Genomic DNA, 23237 nt, shown 5'->3' on the forward strand with positions numbered 1-23237 from the left:
CTACATACTGTAGTGTCCTATTGGCCCATTCTCTACATACTGTAGTGTCCTATTGGCCCATTCTCTACATACTGTAGTGTCCTATTGGCCCATTCTCTACATACTGTAGTGTCCTATTGGGTCATTCTCTACATACTGTAGTGTCCTATTGGCCCATTCTCTACATACTGTAGTGTCCTATTGGCCCATTCTCTACATACTGTAGTGTCCTATTGGGCCATCCATGTTTACAATTCATGTATTATTTTATGTTCACCCTTTCCTGTTAAAATAATGTGCTTGTGTGTGTGGTTGTGTGTGTGTGTGTGTGTGTGTGTGTGTGTGTGTGTGTGTGTGTGTGTGTGTGTGTGTTGTGTGTGTGTGTGTGTGTGTGTGTGTGTGTGTGTGTGTGTGTGTGTGTGTGTGTGTGTGTGTGTGTGTGTGTGTGTGTGTGTGTGTGTGTGTGTGTGTGTGTGTGTGTGTGTGTGTGTGTACAGCCCTATGGGAACAGATTCCAGGGTTTTGATGACCTCTCGACTAAATTGTCTGTTTTCTGTTCTTCTTGTCTATACCTGTGACGAGAGAGAGAGAGACAGGGAACAAAGAGTGAGAGACCGAGAGAGACACAGAGAGAGACAGAGAAATCAGAAATGAAAGCTAAAACCAGAACAGAGAGGCTGCAACAGCCTGACAGTGAAACAAAAGAGAAGTTAAAGAAAACAACATGAGTACAACTCAGCCTTATGCCGAAACCTGGGATGAGAGACCTGAAACTGAAACACACACACACACACACACACACACACACACACACACACACACACACACACACACACACACACACACACACACACACACACACACACACACACACACACACACACACACACAATCACAAGCACATTATTTTAAGTGATTAAAGCGCACCCTCTTTCTCTGATCCAAACCCAACAGGGCCTGTGGGAGTATGACATCATGCATGAGAGAAACACAAGGGAAACACAAGGGGGTGTGTATGGGAGTGTATGACATCATGCATGAGAGAAACACAAGGGGGGGGTGTATGGGAGTATGACATCATGCATGAGAGAAACACAAGAGGGGTGTGTATGGGAGTATGACATCATGAAACACAAGGGGGGTGTATGGGAGTATGACATCATGCATGAGAGAAACACAAGAGCTACCTATTCACACTACGTTAAAAACACTGTTACCACCTTTAGGAGGAAGAGGAAGAGGAGGAGGGGGGAGCAGATCAGGAAATACACTTCAGATATCAGAGGAAACAGGCATGTCATAGTTTACTGTGGTTTACTTAAGTGATAATGCCCGAGAAGCCAGTGTTTGGAGGATATATTGACACGGGTGTTGTTTGGCCCGAGTCGAGGGCCGGCAAACCGTGCCAATACCCTTCTAACAACGGCTTCTCGGGCATTATCAGCGGCTTCTCGGGCATTATCACCGGCTTCTCGGGCATTATCACCGGTTTCTCGGGCATTATCACCGGTTTCTCGGGCATTATCACCGGCTTCTTGGGCATTATCACTTTTATACGGGTTACCAACCTATTCAAATAATGATTGACATATTTTAATTAAAAACTTATTTAGATTAATTTATTCACACCATTTTATCCTTCCACAAGATATAGTCCCGACACAAATCTAGGGTTGCTACCTAAACCAGCTCAGCGTTTATTCCATCGGTTCGGTTGCTAGAGACGCGACTCAGTCGTTTTAAATGTTTCATTGCCATACTGCCTGGCGACGTTCTTATCCCTTGCTTGCTCGCTAGCCAACTACGGCTAACTTACAGTCACGTCAAAAAGTGCAGCCAGAATTTCAGCAATTTAGCTGCATTTGCATTTGTTTAATTTATTTGTATACATCCATAACAATGAGCCAATGAGGCGCGATTTCCCCTGGCATAGAACATTTGCTCACTCGTCAGGACACTGTTGTTCAGAGGAGCTAGCCAATAACACATCTAACACAATCACTTCAATCTGAAGCTGGAAACACCTCAAACTAGCTGCACTTCATTTCGTTTTACATTTCTTTGTATATATCCATAAAAATGATACCAGCTGATTCATGATTTCGACTGGCTGAGAAACGCTGTCTGCCTGCCTGTTTGTCTCATCCCGACTCTTACCATCAGACAGCTGGAGATAAAGTTTGAATATTGAAATAATGTTGTAAATGTCGGAGAAACAGACAGCAAGGTTTATTTAAAAAATCTCCGCTTTTGAAAACGAAATCTTAGTCTAAAAGCGTTGTGAGATAAAGTCTAGATGATTTTTATAGTGGAGATCAAGTTAATAAATTGCCTGGCTGGGCTGATGAGACAGTGGATTGCGCAGTCAGATGGAACAATAGAGTAAATAGACATTTTAATGTCATAGAGTTAGCAGGTGGTAACTTCTGGAATAGACACCGACTTGAATGCGGTTTTAACCAATCAGCATTCAGGATTAGACCCAGCCATTGTATAATTTGTAGAGTTTTAGGAAATGTAGATTTTCACACGGTCCATTAAATGTTATGAAATGCCCTCAATGAAACACACATGCATTAACGCATATGAACACACACACACACACACACACACACACACACACACACACACACACACACACACACACACACACACACACACACACACACACACACACACACACACACACACACACACACACACACACACACACACACGCATGTGAACACACACACACACGTAGAATCTGATCATCGCACAAGTGCAAATTCTTCTGAATAATCTTACCAATTTTCACAGTAACACATTCAACATGAGTCACAGTTTGAGAGAGAAGAGGAACCAGTTAAAAGGTCTTCTTCCACTTCCCTTCCCTTTAACTTCCATAAACAGTTATGTCTCTCAGACGTCTCCAGCCCAATTGCATTTGAAACCCCACAACCACATGTTAGTAAAACCTTATGACTTGTCATACCAGTTGTCTCCAAATACAGTGTGGAACAATAGCCCCACCTGCTGGGGAAGGGAGAAAAATATTTTTATTTAAGCTCATCTGCAGAAGATTTATGTAAATAATGAACGTAAAAAAAATAATTGTGAATAATGAGAGAAGCAGTACTACAGTGTGACGTCATCTATAAATATGGGTGGATTCTTCTCCAAACGCTGACGAAGCCAAAACGCTTGCGTTTGTTCTGACCGTCTACTGCTAGAAAAATAGGTTAAAACGTAAAACATATTTCAGTGACTGCAGGATTTTCTTCAAGTAAAAAGCCTTTTTGAACCCTAAGACTTGTCGTTACTGCAAACATTTGAGCAGAGCACGTCAATGTCTCTGTCTAGAGACACCAACATATGACAGAAATAATTTTGTGGAGGAAACAAAAGACAAGGCAGACGTTTGAGGTGTGATCACATGATCAATTTTGTTATTAACATCCTTATTATTATATTATTATCTTTAATGTTATTAACATCCTTATTATATTATTATCCTGATTGTTATTAACATCCTTATTATATTATTATCCTGATTGTTATTAACATCCTTATTATATTATTATTATCCTGATTGTTATTAACATCCTTATTATATTATTATCCTGATTGTTATTAACATCCTTATTATATTATTATCCTGATTGTTATTAACATCCTTATTATATTATTATCCTGATTGTTATTAACATCCTTATTATATTATTATCCTGATTGTTACGTTGATAATGCCATACATACACGTCATATAGCACCAGACAGTGACTTCAGAAAGTGTTCACACCCATATCCTTTTTCCACATTGTGTTACAGCCTGAATTTAAAAATGGAGTCACTGGCCTAGACACAATGCCCCATAATGTAAAAGTGGATTTTTTTTTTTTATGATTACAAATTAATTAAAAATGAAAAGCTTAAAATGTCAGAGTCAGTAAGTATTCCACCCCTTTGTTACGGAAAGCCTAATTAAGTTCAGGAGTAAAAATGTGCAAGTCACATAATAAGTTGCATGGACACACTCTGTGTTCATTAATAATGTTTAACATCATGTTTGAATGATTACCTCGTCTCTGTACCTCTGCATACAATTATCTGTGGGGTCCCTCAGTTGAGTAGTGAATTTCAAACAAAGATTCAAACACAAAGACCAGGGAGGTTTATCAATGCCTCGTAAAGAAGGACACCGATTGGTAGATGGGTAAAAATGTAAAATGCTGACATTGAATATCGCTTTGAGCATGGTGTTATTCATTACATTTTTGATGGTGTATCAATACACCCAGTCCCTACAAAGATACAGAAGTCCTTCCTAACTCAGTTGACGGAGAGGAAGGAAACCGCTCAGGAGTTCACCATGAGGCCAATGGTGATTTTAAAACAGTTACAGAGTTTATCGGCTGTGATTGGAGAAAACTGAGGATGGATCAACAATGTTGTAGTTACTCCACAATACAAACCTAAATGACAGAGGGAAAAGAAGAAAGCCTGTACAGAATAACACTATATCTATTGGAAAACCCAGTTCAGACTGCTTTCCACCAGACACTGGAAGATGAATGTACCTTTCAGCAGGACAATAACCTAAAACACAAGGTCAAATCTACACAGGAGTTGCTTACCACAAATTATCAAGGAACCTACCAGGTACAACCCTAAATCCGTAAACATGGCCACCCCTTAGATATCATCCTGACCAACTTGCCCTCTAAATACACTGCTGTCTTCAACCAGGATCTCAGCGATCAATGCCTCATTGCCCGTGTCCGTAATGGGTCTGCAGTCAAACGACCACCCCTCATCACTGTCAAACGCTCCCTAAAACACTTCAGCAAGCAGGCCTTTCTAATCGACCTGGCCCAGGTACCCTGGAAGGTTATTGAGCTCACCCCGTCAGTAGAGGATGCCTGGTAGCTCTTTAAAAGTGCTTTCCTCACCATCTTAAATAAGCATGCCCCACTCAAAAATGTACAACTAAGAACAGATAAAGCCCTTGGTTCACTCCAGACTTGACTGTCCTTGACCAGCATTACATTACATTTAAGTCATTTAAGTCATTTAGCAGCACGCTCTTATCCAGAGCGACTTACAAATTGGTGCATTCACCTTATGACATCCAGTGGAACAGCCACTTTACAATAGTGCATCTAAATCTTTTAAGGGGGTGAGAAGGATTACTTTATCCTATCCAAGGTATTCAGAAAAACATCCTGTGGTGTACTGCATTAGCATCGAATAGCCCCCACGATATGCAACATTTCAGGGAAGTTAGGAACCAATATATACAGTCAGTTAGGAAAGCAAAGGCTAGCTTTTTCAAACAGAAATTTGTAGCACTAATTCCAAAAACTTTTGGGACACTGTGAAGTCCATGGAGAATAAGAGCACCTCCTCCCAGCTGCCCACTGCACTGAGGATAGGAAACAATGCCACCACCGATAATCTACGCTAAACGACCCCCCACCGGCTTCTCCTTTACCCAAATCCAGATAGCTGATGTTCTGAAAGCGCTGCAAAAGCTGGACCACTACAAATCAGCTGGGATAGACAATCTGGACCCTTTCTAAAATTATCCCTGCCAAAATTGACCAAACCCCTATTACTAGCCTGTTGAACCTCTTTCGTATCGTCTGAGATCCTTAAAGATTGGAAAGCTGCCACGGTCATCCCCCTCTTCAAAGAGGGAGACACTCTAGACCCAAACTGCTACAGACCTATATCTATCCTAGCCTGCCTTTCTAAAGTCTTTTGAAAGCCAAGTTAACAGATCACCGACCATTTCGAATCCCACCACACCTTCTCCCCTGGTTTCCGAGCTGGTCATCTGCACATCTATCACTCAAGGTCCTAAACGATATCATAACCGCCATCGATAAAAAGACAGTTCTGAGCAGCCGTCTTCATTGAGCTGGCCAAGGCTTTTGAATCACCGCTTTCTTATCGGCAGTCTCAATTGCCTTGGTTTCTCAAATGACTGCCTCGCCTAGTTATCAACTACTTCACAGACAGAGTTCAGTGTGTCAAATCTGAGGGCCTGTTGTCCGGACCTCTGGCAGTCTCTATGGGGGTGCCACAGGGTTCAATTCTAGGGCCGACTTTTTTCTCTGTATATATCAATGTCTTTCTTGCTGCTGGTGATTCTCTGATCCACCTCTACGCAGACGACACCATTCTGTATACATACCCACCACTGCAACCCGTATGCTCTCGATGGCTGGCCCTCGCTACGTATTTGTCGCCAAACCCACTGGCTCCAGGTCATCTATAAGTCTCTGCTAGGTAAAGCCTCACCTTATCTCATTATTAATCGAACAAAAGGACCATTTGTGATGTTTATTGAGACATATTGGAGTGCCAACAAAAGAAGCTCATCAAAGGTAAGGTATGATTTATATTTTATTTCTGTGTTTTGTGTGGTGCCTGCAGGGTTGAAATATGCTACTCTCTCTTTGTTTACTGTTGTGCTATCATCAGATAATAGCATCTTATGCTTTCGCCGAAAATCCTTTTTGAAATCTGACATGTCGGCTGGATTCACAACGAGTGTAGCTTTAATTTGGTATCTTACATGTGTGATTTAATGAAAGTTTGAATTTTATAGTATTTTATTTGAATTTGGCGCTCTGCATTTTCCCTGGCAACTGTCCCGCCTATCCCAGAGAGGTTTAAATAAAGGTGAAATTAAAAATTACAAAAAATTATAATAATAATAGTTGTAAAAATACCAAGAAGACAGTGAATGTTCCTGAGTGGCCAATTTACAGTTTTGACTTAAATCTAGTTGAAAGTCTACGGTAAGACCTGACAATGGTTGTCTAGCAATGATCAACAACCAACTTGACAGAACTTGAAGCATTCTGAAATGAATAATGGGCAAATGTTGCACAATCCAGGTGTAGAAATTTCCTTAGAGACTTACCCATAAATAAAATACATTTTAAAAAATTACTCAGGGGTGTGTTATTGTATATATATTAGAGATTTATATTTAATTTCAATCAATTTGCAAACATATCTAAAAACATTTAATACATTTTGAATTCAGGCATTACATTTTTGGGGGGGAATAAGTCAAGTCATATGAATACTTTATGTACGGAGAACAGTAGTAACGCCATGGTGCTACAGAATACAATACAGGAATAACAGTTCACTTCTATTAGAACATGTAGGAAGGAAGAGGGAGAGGGAGAGAGAGAGAGAGAGAGGAAGAGGGAGAGCGAGATCGAGGGAGAGAGAGAAAGAGAGAAAGAAGAGAGAAGAGAGAGAGAGAGAGAGAGAGAGAGAGAGAGAGAGAGAGAGAGAGAGAGAGAGAGAGAGAGAGAGAGGGGAGATGGAGAGAGAGAGGGAGAGAGAGAGAGAGAGGGAGAGGAGAGAGAGAGAGAGGAGAGAGAGGAGAGAGAGGAGAGAGAGAGAGAGAGAGAGAGAGAGAGAGAGAGAGAGAAGAGAGAGAGAGAGGAAGAGAGAGAGAGAGGAAGAGAGAGAGAGAGAGAGAGAGAGAGAGAGAGAGAGAGAGAGAGAGAGAGAGAGAGAGAGAGAGAGAGAGAGAGGGAGATGGAGAGAGAGAGAGGGAGAGAGAGAGAGAGAGGGAGAGAGAGGGAAGGAGAGATAATCTTTTAGTTTTTTTCTACTCCCAGAAACAGCTAGCTATTATGAAGAAGGGAAAAAAGGGATCTGCACCATTTGACACAGTTCTCTGCATCTCCTCAATCTGTTATGTCCCCATTAAAACCTCCAGTTCATGTACATATACTGTCCCCTGTCTGATGGCCCAGCAGCAGCAGCTGAGGAGGATGAAGAGCAAACTGTGCCTGAAAGACTAACAGAAACCTCATCCCGCATATTTGACACACCTTTTCCTGCATATTTTCTGCATCTTTCCTGCATCTTTCCTGCATATTTTCTGCATCTTTCCTGCATATTTTCTGCATCTTTCCTGCATATTTTCTGCATCTTTCCTGCATATTTTCTGCATCTTTCCTGCATATTTTCTGCATCTTTCCTGCATATTTTCTGCATCTTTCCTGCATATTTTGTGCCCATCAGACAGCTTTCCTGCCACCCATTCATCTTTGCTCGAGTTATGGAGATAGATACAGTGTCCTCAGAAAGATTTCAAGCCCCTTAATTCAAAAATAGATTAAATATACAGTATGTTTTTTACTCACAATACTACACACAATACCCCGTAATGACAACGTGAAAACATGTTTTTAGAAATCTTTGCTAAATTTATTGAAAATGAAATACAGAAATATCTCATTTACACAAAATCTTTAAAAACACCAGCAAATCAGCTCCAAGTGATTTTAAGTTATGAGATGTGTTCAAAAGAATTTCCACGCGCGTAACAGAGAGATATAGGGAGCTTTAAAAGTATCGGGACAGTGGCATATTTGTTGTTGTTTTGGCTCTGTACACATCGTGAATAATTATGAGTGAGAAGGTTACAAAACGTACAAATATCATACCCTCAAGACATGCTAACCTCTCATCATTACAATAACAGGGAGCGGTTAGCATGTTATATCATACCCTCAAGACATGCTAACCTCTCATCGTTACAATAACAGGGAGGGGTTAGCATGTTATATCATACCCTCAAGACATGCTAACCTCTCATCGTTACAATAACAGGGAGGGGTTAGCATGTTATATCATACCCTCAAGACATGCTAACCTCTCATCGTTACAATACCAGGGAGGGGTTAGCATGTTATATCATACCCTCAAGACATGCTAACCTCTCATCGTTACAATACCAGGGAGGGGTTAGCATGTTATATCATACTCTCAAGACATGCTAACCTCTCATCGTTACAATAACAGGGAGGGGTTAGCATGTTATATCATACCCTCAAGACATGCTAACCTCTCATCGTTACAATACCAGGGAGCGGTTAGCATGTTATATCATACTCTCAAGACATGCTAACCTCTCATCGTTACAATAACAGGGAGCGGTTAGCATGTTATATCATACCCTCAAGACATGCTAACCTCTCATCGTTACAATACCAGGGAGGGGTTAGCATGTTATATCATACCCTCAAGACATGCTAACCTCTCATCGTTACAATAACAGGGAGGGGTTAGCATGTTATATCATATAAGGTGAATGCACCAATTTGTAAGTCGCTCTGGATAAGAGCGTCTGCTAAATGACTTAAATGTAAATGTAAATACCCTCAAGACATGCTAACCTCTCATCGTTACAATAACAGGGAGGGGTTAGCATGTTATATCATACCCTCAAGACATGCTAACCTCTCATCGTTACAATAACAGGGAGGGGTTAGCATGTTATATCATACCCTCAAGACATGCTGACCTCTCATCTTTGCAATAACAGGGAGGGGTTAGCATGTTATATCATACCCCAAGACATGCTAACCTCTCATCGTTACAATAACAGGTAGGGGTTAGCATGTTATATCATACCCCAAGACATGCTAACCTCTCATCGTTACAATAACAGGGAGGGGTTAGCATGTTATATCATACCCTCAAGACATGCTAACCTCTCATCGTTACAATAACAGGGAGGGGTTAGCATGTTATATCATACCCTCAAGACATGCTAACCTCTCATCGTTACAATAACAGGTAGGGGTTAGCATGTTATATCATACCCTCAAGACATGCTAACCTCTCATCGTTACAATACCAGGGAGGGGTTAGCATGTTATATCATACCCTCAAGACATGCTAACCTCTCATCGTTACAATAACAGGTAGAGGTTAGCATGGGATCATACCCTCAAGACATGGTTACAATAACAGGGAGGGGTTAGCATGTTATATCATACGCTCAAGACATGCTAACCTCTCATCGTTACAGTAACAGGTAGGGGTTAGCATGTTATATCATACCCCCAAGACATGCTAACCTCTCATCGTTACAATAACAGGGGAGGTTAGAATTTTTTGGGGTGGTATGAGTCATCACAAGTCATTCCCTAATCATGGTATCATCAACATGAATGTAGAAGTGTTTAGAAATATATTCAATTTTTATTTATAATAAAAGTGACACCAAAATGACACAACATGTGATTTACCATTGATTTCTAAATGGGCACAACATAATTTGAAACAGAACGTACACAAACAGAAAATTAATCCAACAAGTTTGTAGAGTCATAAACTTGATGTAGTCATTGAGTGCTATGAATATGGGATCAAATACTTCTGTGTTTCTACTTTAATGCACATAAGGGAATTTGTCCCAATACATTTGGTCCCCTAAAATGAGGAGAATGTGTACAAAAAGTGCTGTAATCTCGAAACCGTTCACCCGATAAGGATGAAAATACCCTCTAATTAAAGGTGACAGTCTGCAATGTATCATTTCAAAACCAAAGTGCTGGAGTACAAAACCAAAACAATAATAAAATGTGTCCCAACACTTCTGGAGCTCACTGAATATGTGGTCATATACAAATATAAGCAAGGTTTGAAATTATTACATTTTAGTCAAATATGATATAGACAAATAATTTGTAATTATATTCTGGCCCCCTGACCATCCACTCAAGGAAAAATCAGCCCGTGGCTGAATCTAGTTGATGATCCCTTCTATAGAAATTGTATAGAATCAGCTTGATCCCGTCGAAGATTCTTGGACCTTCTTTTTTGATATTTTCAGTGGTATTGTTAACAAACATGCCTCCATGAAGATGATGAGAATTATAAACAGGTTCAGCCTCTGGTTTGACAGTGATCTTGCAGAGTTACTCCACCTCAAGAATTGCATTTGGCGAAAAGCTCGGCACACGCATACTCAGGCTAACTGGCTCTCGTTCAGGCAAATGAGAAATAAGTGCACTCAGGCTATCCGGAAGGTCAAAGTTAGTTACCTTAATTAAGGAGCACTACTCTCTCTGTGGGTCTAACCCCAAGAAGTTCTGGAGAGGACAAAAATCAGTTAACCACCTAACTGAGGAACTTAATTGAACCTTGCGCAATACCCTAGATGCAGTTGCACCCCTAAAAACTAAAAACATTTGTCATAAGAAACTAGCTCCCTGGTATACAGAAAATACTCTGAAAATGTTCTGAAGCAAGCTTCCAGAAAATTTGGACGGAAATGGCGTCACACCAAACTGGAAGTCTTCCGACTAGCTTGGAAAGACAGTACCGTGCAGTACCGAAGAGCCCTTACTGCTGCTCGATCATCCTATTTTTCCAACTTAATTGAGGAAAATAACAAATAACAAAATGTATTTTTGATACTGTCGCAAAGCTAACTAAAAAGAAGCATTCCCCAAGTGAGGATGGCTTTCACTTGAGCAGTAATAAATTAATGAACTTCTTTGAAGAAAAGATCATGATCATTAGAAAACAAATGACGTACTCCTCTTTAAATCTGTATATTCCTTCAAAGCTCAGTTGACCAGAGTCTGCACAACTCTGCCAGGACCTAGGATCAGGAGGGACAATGATGAAAATAATCATGGCCTCTAAACCTTCAAGCTATTTACTGAACTGTGGTCCAACTAAACTACCGAAAGAGCTGCTTCCTGTGCTTATAATAAACGTCTCTCTATCCACCGGATGTGTACCAAACTCACTAAAAGTCGCAGTAATAAAGCCTCTCTTGAAAAAGCCAAACCTTGACCCAGAAAATATAAAAAATTATCGACCTATATCGAATCTTCCATTCCTCTCAAAATGTTTTGAAAAAGCTGTTGCACAGCAACTCACTGCCTTCCTGAAGACAAACAATGTATACGAAATGCTTCAGTCTGGTTTTAGACGCCATCATAGCACTGAGACTGGACTTGTGAAGGTGGTTACCTTTTAATGGCATCAGAACGAGGCTCTGCATCTGTCCTCGTGGTCCTAGACCTTAGTGCTGCTTTTGATACCATCAATCACCACATTCTTTTGGAGAGGTTGGAAACCCAAATTGGTCTACACGGACAAGTTCTGGCCTGCTTTAGATCTTATCTGTCAGAAAGATATCAGTTTGCCTCTGTGAATGGTTTGCCCTCTGACAAATCAACTGTAAATATCGGTGTTCCACAAGGTTCCATTTTAGGACCACTATTGTTTTCACTATATATTTTACCTCTTGGGGATGTCATTCGAAAACATAATGTTAACTTTCACTGCTATGCGGATGACACACAGCTGTACATTTCAATGAAACATGGTGAAGCCCAAAAATTGCCCTCGCTAGAAGCCTGTGTTTCAGACATAAGGAAGTGGATGGCTGCAAACGTTCTACTTTTAAACTCGGACAAAACAGAGATGCTTGTTCTAGGTCCCAAGAAACAAAGAGATCTTCTGTTGAATCTGACAATTAATCTTGATGGTTGTACAGTCGTCTCAAATAAAACTTTGAAGCACCTCGGCGTTACTCTGGACCCTGATCTCTCTTTTGACGATCATATCAAGTCTGTTTCAAGGACAGCTTTTTTCCGTCTACATAACATTGCAAAAATCAGAAACGTTCTGTCCAAAAATGATGCAGAAAAATTAATACATGCTTTTGTTACTTCTAGGTTAGACTGCTGCAATGCTCTACTTTCCGGCTACCCATATAAAGCTCTAAATAAACTTCAGTTAGTGCTAAATACGGCTGCTAGAATCCTGACTAGAACCAAAAAATGTGATCATATTACTCCAGTGCTAGCCTCCCTACACTGGCTTCCTGTTAAGGCAAGGGCTGATTTCAAGGTTTAATTGCTAACCTACAAAGCATTACATGGGCTTGCTCCTACCTATCTTTCTGATTTGGTCCTGCCTTACATACCTACACGTACGCCACGGTCACAAGACGCAGGCCTCCTAATTGTCCCTAGAATTTCTAAGCAAACAGCTGGAGGCAGGGCTTTCTCCTATTGAGCTCCATTTTATGGAATGGTCTGCCTACCCATGTGAAAGACGCAGACTCGGTCTCAACCTTTAAGTCTTTACTGAAGACTCATCTCTTCAGTGGGTCATATGATTGAGTGTAGTCTGGCCCAGGAGTGTGAAGGTGAACGGAAAGTCTCTGGAGCAACGAACCGCCCTTGCTGTCTCTGCCTGACTGGTTCCCCTCTCTCCACTGGGATTATCTACCTCTAACCCTATTACAGGGGCTGAGTCACTGGCTTACTCTTTCATGCCGTCCCTAGGAAGGGTGCGTCACTTGAGAGGATTGAGTTACTGACGTGATCTTCCTGTCTGGGTTGGAGCCCCCCCCTTGGGTTGTGCCGTGGCGGAGATCTTTGTGGGCTATACTTGGCCTTGTCTCAGGATGGTAAGTTGGTGGTTGAAGAAATCCCTCTAGTGGTGTGGGGGCTGTGCTTTGGCAAAGTGGGTGGGGTTATATCCTTCCTGTTTGGCCCTGTCCGGGGGTATCATCGGATGGAGCCACAGTGTCTCCTGACCCCTCTTGTCTCAGCCTCCAGTATGTGTCGGGGGACTAGGGTCAGTTTGTTATATCTGGAGTACTTCTCCTGTCTTATCCTGTGTCCTGTGTGAATTTAAGTATGCTCTCTCTAATTCTCTCTTTCTCTCTTTCTTTCTCTCTCTCGGAGGACCTGAGCCCTAGGACCATGCCTCAGGACTACCTGGCATGATGACTCCTTGCTGTCCCCAGGCCACCTGGCCGTGCTGCTGCTCCAGTTTCAACTGTTTCGCCTGCGGCTATGGAATCTTGACCTGTTCACCGGACTTGCTACCTGTCCCAGAACTGCTGTTTTCAACTCTCTAGAGACAGCAGGAGAGGTAGAGATACTCTTAATGATCGGCTATGAAAAGTCAACTGACATTTACTCCTGAGGTGCTGACTTGCTGCACCCTCGAAAACTACTGTGATTATTATTATTTGACCATGCTGGTCATTTATGAACATTTGAACATCTTGGCCATGTTCTCTAATAATCTCCACCCGGCACAGCCAGAAGAGGACTGGCCACCCCACATAGCCTGGTTCCTCTAGGTTTCTTCCTAGGTTTTGGCCTTTCTAGGGAGTTCTTCCTAGCCACCGTGTATCTACACCTGCATTGCTTGCTGTTTGGGGTTTTAGGCTGGGTTTCTGTACAGCACTTTGAGATATCAGCTGACGTACGAAGGGCTATATAAATACATTTGATTTGATTTGAAAAAGGTTAAAGACCTGGAGAATAAACCCTCTTCCTCACAGCTGCCCATGTCCCTTAATGTTGATGATGCAGTTGTTATTGACAATAAGCACATGGCTGAGCTCTTTAATAAGTCAGGATTCCTATTTGACTCAGCCATGCCTCCTTGCCCGTCCAACATTTCCTCATCTCCCACCCCTTGTAATAGGACTATCCCTGATGCTCCTCCCACTTTTTAGCCCTGCCCCGCTACAAAGCAGGCGGTCACTGAGTCTGAGGTGCAAAAGGAGCTCCTGAAACTTGGCCCCCAAAAAAACCATCTGGGTCAGATGGTTTAGACCCTTTCTTCTTTAAGGTTGCTGCACCTATCATCGCCATGCCTTTCTCTAACCTTTAACCCTCTCAGGGGAGGTGCCCATTGCTTGGAATGCAGCCACGGTTCATCCTTTATTTAAAAGGGGTAGATCAACCTGATCCAAACTGTTATAGGCTATTTCTACTTTGCCCTGGTTTATGAAAAGTGTTTGAAAAACCTGTCAATAATCAACTGACTGGCTTTCTTGATGTCTATAGTATTCTCTCTGGTATGCAATCTGGTTTCCGCTCAGGTTATGGATGTGTCAGTGCAACCTTAAAGGTCCTCAATTATGTCATCATTGCCCTTGATTCTAAGCAATGTTGTGCTGCTATTTTTATTGACTTGGCTAAAGCTTTTGATATGGTAGACCATTCCATTATTGTGGGCCAGCTAAGCAGTATTGGTGTCTCTGAGGGGTCTTTGGCCTGGTTTGCTAACTACCTCTCTCAAAGAGTGCAGTGTATAAAGTCAGACAATCTGCTGTCTCAGTCACTGCCTGTCACCAAGGGAGTACCCCAAGGCTTGATCCTAGGCCCCATGCTGTTCTCAATTTACATCAACAACATAGCTCAGGCAGTAGGGAGCTCTCGCATGCATTTATATGCATATGATACAGTCTTATACTCAGCTGGCCGCTCCCCAGAATTTGTGCTAAATGCTCTACAACAAAGCTTTCTTAGTGTCCAACAAGCTTTCTCTGCCCTTAACCTTCTTCTGAACACCTCCAAAACAAAGGTAATGTGGTTTGGTAAGAAGAATGCCCCTCTCCCCACTGGTGTGATTACTACCTCTGAGGGTTTAGAGCTGGAGGTAGTCACCTCATAAAAGTAATTGGGAGTATGGCTAGACGGTACACTGTCCTTCTCTCAGCACATATCAAAGCTGCAGGCTAAAGTTAAATCTAGATGTGGATTCCTCTATCATAATCGCTCCTCTTTCAGCCCAGCTGCCAAACTAACCCTGATTCAGATGACCATCCTACGCATGCTAGATTATGGAGACATAATTTATAGATCAGCAGGTAAGGGTGCTCTCGAGCGGCGAGATGTTCTTTACCATTCGGCCTTCAGATTTGCCTCCAATGTTCCTTATAGGACACATCACTGTACTCTATACTCCTCTGTAAACTGGTCATCTCTGTATGCCTGTCGCAAGACCCACTGGTTGATGTTTATTTATAAAATCCTCTTAGGCCTCACGAGCTGCACCAAACACTCAAACTGGACAGTTTTATCATAATCTCTTCATTCAAAGACTAAATCATGGACACTCTTACCGACAGTTGTGGCTGCTTTGTGAGATGTATTGTTGTCTCTACCTTCTTGCCCTTTGTGCTGTTGTCTGTGCCCAATAATGTTTGTACCATGTTTTGTGCTGCTACCATGTTGTGTTGCTATCATGCTGTGTTGTCATGTTGTGTTGCTACCATGCTGTGTTGTCATTTTGTGTTGCTACCATGCTGTGTTGTCATTTTGTGTTGCTACCATGCTGTGTTGTCATTTTGTGTTGCTACCATGCTGTGTTGTCATTTTGTGTTGCTACCATGCTGTGTTGTCATTTTGTGTTGCTGCCATGCTGTGTTGTCATTTTGTGTTGCTACCATGCTGTGTTGTCATTTTGTGTTGCTACCATGCTGTGTTGTCATTTTGTGTTGCTGCCATGCTATGTTGTCATTTTGTGTTGCTACCATGCTGTGTTGTCATTTTGTGTTGCTACCATGCTATGTTGTTGTCTTAAGTCTCTCTTTATGTATTGTTGTCTCTCTTGTCGTGATGTGTATTGTCCTATATTTATATATTTGTATTTATTTTTGTTATTATTACTATTTATTATTTATTTCATTTTATTATTAACCCCTTGCAGGAGGCCGTCATTCTTAAACTGACTTGCCTAGTTAAATAAATGTTAAATAAAATAACATAAAAATCCATGATGTAGAAGGATCTTTGGTGGTGATTACTGCTTTGATTAGTCTTGGGTATGTGCTTATCAGCTTTGATTAGTCTTGGGTATGTGCTTATCAGCTTTGATTAGTCTTGGGTATGTGCTTATCAGCTTTGATTAGTCTTGGGTATGTGCTTATCAGCTTTGATTAGTCTTGGGTATGTGCTTATCAGCTTTGATTAGTATTGGGTATGTGCTTATCAGCTTTGATTAGTCTTGGGTATGTGCTTATCAGCTTTGATTAGTCTTGGGTATGTGCTTATCAGCTTTGATTAGTCTTGGGTATGTGCTTATCAGCTTTGATTAGTCTTGGGTATGTGCTTATCAGCTTTGATTAGTCTTGGGTATGTGCTTATCAGCTTTGATTAGTATTGGGTATGTGCTTATCAGCTTTGATTAGTCTTGGGTATGTGCTTATCAGCTTTGATTAGTATTGGGTATGTGCTTATCAGCTTTGATTAGTCTTGGGTATGTGCTTATCAGCTTTGATTAGTATTGGGTATGTGCTTATCAGCTTTGATTAAATATTGGGTATGTGGTTTTCAGCTTTGATTAGTCTTGTTATATGTACATTTATCAGCTTTGATTAGTCTTATCGTATGTGCTTATCAGCTTTGATTCCAGTATTGGGGCTGTATGTGCTTATCAGCTTTGATTAGTCTTGCATTGTGTATGTGCATTATCAGCTTTGATTAGTCTTGGGTATGTGCTTATCAGCTTTGATTAGTCTTGGGTATGTGTTTATCAGCTTTGATTAGTCTTGGGTATGTGCTTATCAGCTTTGAGCTTATCAGCTTCCCTCCATCCTAACCAGTCTCCTAGTCCCTGCCATCCCCATAGCATGATGATAACGCCACCATGCTTAATGTTAGGGGTGGTGTTAAGACTAGTGATGAGCTGTGTCTGATTTTCTTTGAATTCAGGCCAAACAGTTCAATTTGTGTTTTTATCAGACTACAGAATAGTTTGTCTGGGTAGTTTCATATGTAACATTTCTCAATGATGGAGACCACTTTGCTTATGGAAACGTTCAACCCTCTGGAAATGGTTTTATACTCTTTCCCAGATATATATCTCAGAGATCAACGGACAGTTCCTTGGACTTCATGGAATAGTTTCTGCTCTGACATGCACTGTAAACAGTGGGACCTTATATAGACAGGCGTTTTGTCTTTCTAAATCATGTCCAAACAATTGAATTGGACACAGGTGGACTCCAGTCATGTTGTAGTGACATCTAAAGGACGGTCAATGCACCTGAGCTCAATTTGGAGAGTCGTGGTAAAGGGGTGTGAGATATTTCTGTATTTCATTATTTTCATAGATTTCTACAAATATGTTTTTCACTTTGTCATTATGGGGTATTGTGATGTCATTATGGAGTTATTGTGATGTCATTATGGGGTATTGTGATGTCATTATGGAGTTATTGTGATGTCATTATGGGGTATTGTGTGTGAGAAAAAAAATCTATTTAATCCATTTTGAATTCAGGCTGTAACACAACAAAATGTGGAATAAGTCAAGGGGTATGAATACTTTTTGAAGGCACTGTATGTGCCAAAAACACAATAACAAATAATAAATACATTGTTATAATCACAATACTCTTGGCAGGCATTTATCCCCATAGCTGTCCATTCACCATGCCCATAACATGATACTAACTCACATTTACAAATGTTTGTTATTAATGCAATAATGTATTAATATACACTGAGTGTACAAAACATTAGGAACACCTGCTCTTTCCATGACATAGACTTGACCAGGTGAAAGCTATGATCCCTTATTGATGTCACCTGTTAAATCCACTTCCATCAGTGTAGATGAAGGGGAGGAGACATGTAGATGAAGGGGAGGAGACATGTAGATGAAGGGGAGGAGACATGTAGATGAAGGGGAGGAGACATGTAGATGAAGGGTAGGAAACAGGTTAAATAATGATGTTTAAGCCTTGATACAATTCAGACATGGATTGTGTCTGTGTGCCGTTGAGGGTGAACGGGCAAGACAAAAGATTTAAGTGCCTTTAAACAGAGTACGGTAGGTAGTAGGTACCAGGCCGCGCTGATTTGTGTCAAGAACTGCAACGTCGCTGGGTTTTTCACGCTCAACAGTTTCCCGCGTGTATCAAGAATGATCCACCATCCGAAGGACATCCAGACAACCTGACACAACTGTGGGAATCATTGGAGTCAACATGGGCCAGCATCACTGTGGAACACTTTCAGCTCCTTGTCGGGTCCATGCCCCGACAAATTGAGGCTATCCTGAGGTCAAAAGGGGTTGCAACTCAATACTAGGAATGTGTTCCAAATGTTTTGTACATAACCATACCTCATATCTAGTTCTATCTTTTAAAAAAATCATTATTGAAGAAATTAAATATATTTACAATTCAGAGCTAACAAACTATTTAAATTATTTATGCAGAATCCAAAGGAATTTACAAAAAAATAAAATAAAATAAAACTGTACAACAAAAGAGAATAACAGAAGAACTAAATACATTTCAACAAATAATTTTGAATAATAATAATACAGTATCATTTACAAGCTAAATTAACTATTGGTCTGATTGAATCGAGGCCTAACTCTTGTCCAGTGTGAATTCGTCCTTGCAATTTTTCTGTTTCGCTAAACCCATATATTTAAAAAAAAGTTACATTACATAATTTCATTGTTGATAATTTTGGCTCTAACAAAAACCCTAATCTAAGGCCTAATCCACAAGGTTTTGATATATAGGGTTTAAACCTAATCCCTAACTTTTTTTGCCAGCTCTAGTTTCCTGTACAGCTCAATCTGAACCTAAGGCCACTCCTGACACCAACAAATGCCTACAAAGCCACCAAGAAATGTGTTGGGGTTAATTTTAAGAGTCCCACCCTAAAAAATAGCCATATACTTTTTTCTATTACCAGAGAAAATATATACTGTTTTTCCGACTGAAACCCAGGGAAAGTGGCTGGTTGGACGCACCGTCACATATATAAGAATCATGTAGGGACCACAGGCATAGTCAGACGCTAGATACCTCTAACACAGCAGCCCTCTCTGTGGTTCTTTCTCAGGGACTTTAAGGCATACACAAGAAAAATGACTCTCTTTCTCGTTACATACTACCAATCTGAATAATTTGAAGCATTTAAAAAAAAAAACGTTGATATACATGATTTATCTCATTAGAGTAGACCCATTTTTACAATAGGGAGGTTCGGGTGGGGTTGGGGTCGCCATGGTGATTATACAGCCTTTCCAAACAACACATTCCGTTAAGAACACCTAAACACACCTCCAAAGTCATACGTTGTTTTCATTGGACATCCTTCCTTCTTTATCCACCTCTACTGCCTTTCCATTCACACGTTTTTTTCCCCCTCAACAATGATACATGACATCATCATTAGTCAATAAATAAGCGTGTGTAAGTATATGCATTTACAGTGCGTATGGATAGATATATAGACAAGAGTTCAAAGCTTATTGAATCACTTGGTTTAGTCTGTAATCGTGGTACTGCAGCTCCACCTAAAGCGGTGCAGTTGTATTGGTTAAGGGGTAGAGAGGCGGGGTAGGTGGGAGGAGCTAGGGTTTTGGGGTCAGAACAGGGGTGAAGACACTGTAAGAAGACACAAAACGTTGTCCGTCTGTTGCTAGGTTACATGCACTTGGCCCGGCTCTGCCCTTTTCTTTCCTGACAATTGCAGTGATAGGTCAGTTCGTCCCATCCATCAAAACAACAGGATGTGAAGGGAGGAGCCAGAGGATGTTATTGGGCTTGTCCAATCAGAGTCAGGTTTGACAGTTCATCGTTGGTAATCATTGGTGGTGCCACGTCCTGACAGATTGCTATAACATACAGATGATGTGGTTAGCCGATACGTAAAATACGTATCCAAATTTGTAAGATCTGGCATGCGTCAGCAACGCCTGGGCAGAGGAACGCACCCATAGCGTTAACAAGATGATGAAAATCAGGAATCTGGAGATTGAAGAAGCGAGTTTAAACCGGTTGTCCATTTGTAATGAAGATGCGAGTTTAAACCTGTTGTCCATTTGTATTTACTCCACAAAGAGATGTGGAGATCGTCGACAGCTGTATCACACACACTGAGAAAGCTTTTATTTTCTGTTTTATAACAAAACTACTTTTCCTACTTACGTCCTACTACAAAGCAGGGGATCTCTGGGTGAATGAACCTCAGAGAAAAGCATGTCGGCGTGGATCCATTGGATGACAAGTCCTTTAACCAGTCTCTGAAATGTTTCATTAACAATTAGCACTAGCATTAGCATTAGAACTAGCATTAGCATTAGCACTAGCATTAGCACTAGCATTAGAACTAGCATTAGCATTAGCGCGTTAGCATAGCATTGGCATTCAAAGACTGGCACAGCTAGATGAATGATAGATAGAGTATACTCTGTAGCATGGTAAAGTAAAACACAGCTAGGGATAATATACAGTATGTGATGGGGCCAAGGCAGTCAGTAGCTAGCCTTGTCTCCTTTCTGTAAAATATCCCCAGGCAGTTTGGTGTGTGTGTGAGTTTAGTGGACATTCATACATAGGGAAGTATAGCGTATTTGTGCCTGCATGCTTGCACATTAATGCATGTTTATGTCTGTGAGTGTGTGTGTGTGTGTTTCATACGCCTCTCCATAGTACCATAATTACACTTTAAACCAGTCATATCAAGGTCTCTTCTCCATGAGTATCCCATCGTCTTGTGCTGTAGTATGCTGTATATCCATCTTTGGCCCTCTGAATCCTTTTCCCCTATCCACCTTCCACCCTTATCCTCTACTGTGGCCTCTGGGCCCTGGGTTCAGTCTAGGGTTGCAAGTCTAGGGCTCCGACAACTTTCCCGAAATCCCGCGGTTGGAGGATATACAGATGTCCTACTTATTCCCTCCTGATTCCAGGAATCTCCCAACCAGGATTCCTGGAAAACCTGAATTTTGGAATCCTAGTTGAGTCGGTCAGGTCAGAGTGGCCCCTGAGGCTCTTGGGGCGCCTGGCTATCCTCCAGACCCCTCAGGGTAACGTAGATGAAAGGCACCAGGCCCCGCTGGGCCCCCAGGGAGCAGAGGAGCCAGTCGGAGTCAGCCCGGCTCAGGACACTCAGTACGTCACCTTTATGGAAACTCAGCTGGTCAGGCTCTGTGGCTATGTGGTGGCACAGGGCACGCACCTCACTGGGGGGGGAGAGCAAGAGAGAGAAAGAGAGAGAAAGAGAAGGAGTGAGAGAAAGAAGGACAAAAACATATTATTGCTGGTATCCTGTAATTTTTAAATGTCCATGTTGTATTGCTGTGTTTTTAGTGTAGTCTATTGTATTGCTGTGTTTTTATCCTTTAAGTCTGATAAAAAATCAAGAAGATAATCGGATATGTCGTATTTCGTACAGCTTTGGTTTATCTTACCACAGCTGTTTGGTTTGGGTCTCCTGTGGCGGCTGAGGAGGTGGAGAGGGTTGGTTCAGAGTGGGAGGGGCCGGAGGAGCTGAAGGCTCCACCCTCTTCACTGTCCCCACCCCCACCGTCTGGGCTAAGAGGTCCAGCACGGACATGTCCAGACCTGTCAGCCATCCAGACGGCAGCCTGCTAGGGACAAACAGAACCAAGAGAAATGTATTACAAAGAGTTAATTCATTTATTACCGTAGCACCTGTACATCACTTCACTTCAGTCACCTGCTCCTCTTGCTTTTGGATGGTCTCTGCTCTGCTCCATCTGGCCTGGAGGGGGGGCCACCACCACCCATGCTGGACCCAAACAGTCTGACCCAGCGCATGCTCTGGCCCTGGGAGGGGTCTTCAGTCTGGGCTGCTGGCTGGGTCGCTGTGGCTTCTGTGGCCCTTGCGGTTCCTGGATCCTTCTCTTTCTCCTTGTCCTGGGTGAGCACTGACTCTGGGGGACTCCCCATCCAGGATGGTCTTCCTCTTCCTCTGGACCCCGTCCACTCACCACTGGAGCTGCTCTTCCTGCTTCTCTCCCTAAGAACCTCCTCTTCCTGGCTAGACTCTGCCCCTTCCACAACACCCTTCCTGGGGAGTGGGTGCTGACTCTGGCTCCGCCTCTCTGCAGACTTCTTCCTCTTCTCGCTCTTAACGAACTTTGACCCACCCTGAGCTGATTGGTCGATGTAGACCTGGGAACTCTGCATGAGCTGGTACCACCAGCCCGCCTGGCGATCACGCTCCTGCTGCTGACGACCCTCCTCCGCCCAATCCCTCTCTATACCCTTCCTCCTCTCTTCCTTCTCTCCCTCCTCCTCATGGCTTACTCCTCCCACCCCCTTCACTCTCTTTCCTGTGCCCTTCCCCCTCCCGCTCTCTCTCCACAGGTTTGCAAATCCTGTCCCTACTTCAGTTGTCATTGGCTGTGCTTCTACAAGCCCCGCCCCCAAACTATCAATACCCACCCCCTCTCTCCTCGACCCCATCCTCTGCATCATCCCCTCTCTCCTCCCTCTCTCTCCAACCCCTTCCATCCTAGGCCACGTCCCCTCTCGTCTCAGCCCCAACCTTTCTCTGTTCCCCACCCCGCCTCCTTCCTTTTTAACCTCCGCCCCTTCTCTCATAGACTCTGCTCTCCGTGACTCAGAGCTCCACCCCCTCATGAGCTGGAAGGTGGAGCATGCTGATTGGTCCAGGCCCTGGCCAGCGGAGGCGGAGCAGAGCTGTTCCTTGCTTCTCAGGTGTTCCTGGTTCCTCTGGACCAATCGCGGCTCAAAGAGCAGATCCAGATCAAAGGGCAACAGAGACAGAGGCTGGAGGAGGAGGAGGAGCTCCTCCAAGAGAGGCTGGCACGGCCCCTGGGACAACGGCAGGAAACCCCACGGGTGGTAGTGAGCCGCTACGATGTCTGGGGGGGAC

General features: G+C 42.4%; 1 protein-coding gene and 1 long non-coding RNA gene across 11 annotated transcripts in view; both read right to left on the reverse strand.

The window, feature by feature from the left end:
- Positions 1–7703: 7703 nt before the first annotated feature.
- LOC127907176 (uncharacterized) lies at positions 7704–16817 on the reverse strand. 10 transcript variants are annotated; one of them, XR_008063597.1, is made up of 4 exons: positions 9864–16817; positions 9415–9494; positions 9177–9288; positions 7704–8845 (listed from the first exon to the last, which is right to left on the reverse strand). It is a non-coding gene; the product is annotated as an uncharacterized LOC127907176 (long non-coding RNA). The 10 variants fall into 10 exon arrangements; XR_008063595.1 differs by lacking the exon at positions 9864–16817 and adding an exon at positions 9623–9707; XR_008063593.1 differs by lacking the exon at positions 9864–16817 and adding an exon at positions 9623–9707 and having other exon boundaries at positions 9415–9558.
- Positions 16818–17957: 1140 nt separating this feature from the next.
- Positions 17958–23237, reverse strand: part of LOC118400688 (AP-4 complex accessory subunit RUSC2-like) — a 64613-nt gene continuing 59333 nt past the window's right edge. Inside the window, exons 12-14 of the mRNA XM_052462668.1 lie at positions 22053–23226; positions 21784–21963; positions 17958–21555 (exon numbers count right to left, since the gene is read on the reverse strand). Coding sequence (XP_052318628.1) covers positions 21345–21555; positions 21784–21963; positions 22053–23226 — 1565 coding nt within the window. The 3' untranslated portion in view covers positions 17958–21344. The remainder of the gene's footprint in view (positions 21556–21783; positions 21964–22052; positions 23227–23237) is intronic.

This window comes from Oncorhynchus keta, chromosome 14 (assembly GCF_023373465.1).
Source record: "Oncorhynchus keta strain PuntledgeMale-10-30-2019 chromosome 14, Oket_V2, whole genome shotgun sequence".
NCBI lineage: Eukaryota > Metazoa > Chordata > Actinopteri > Salmoniformes > Salmonidae > Oncorhynchus > Oncorhynchus keta.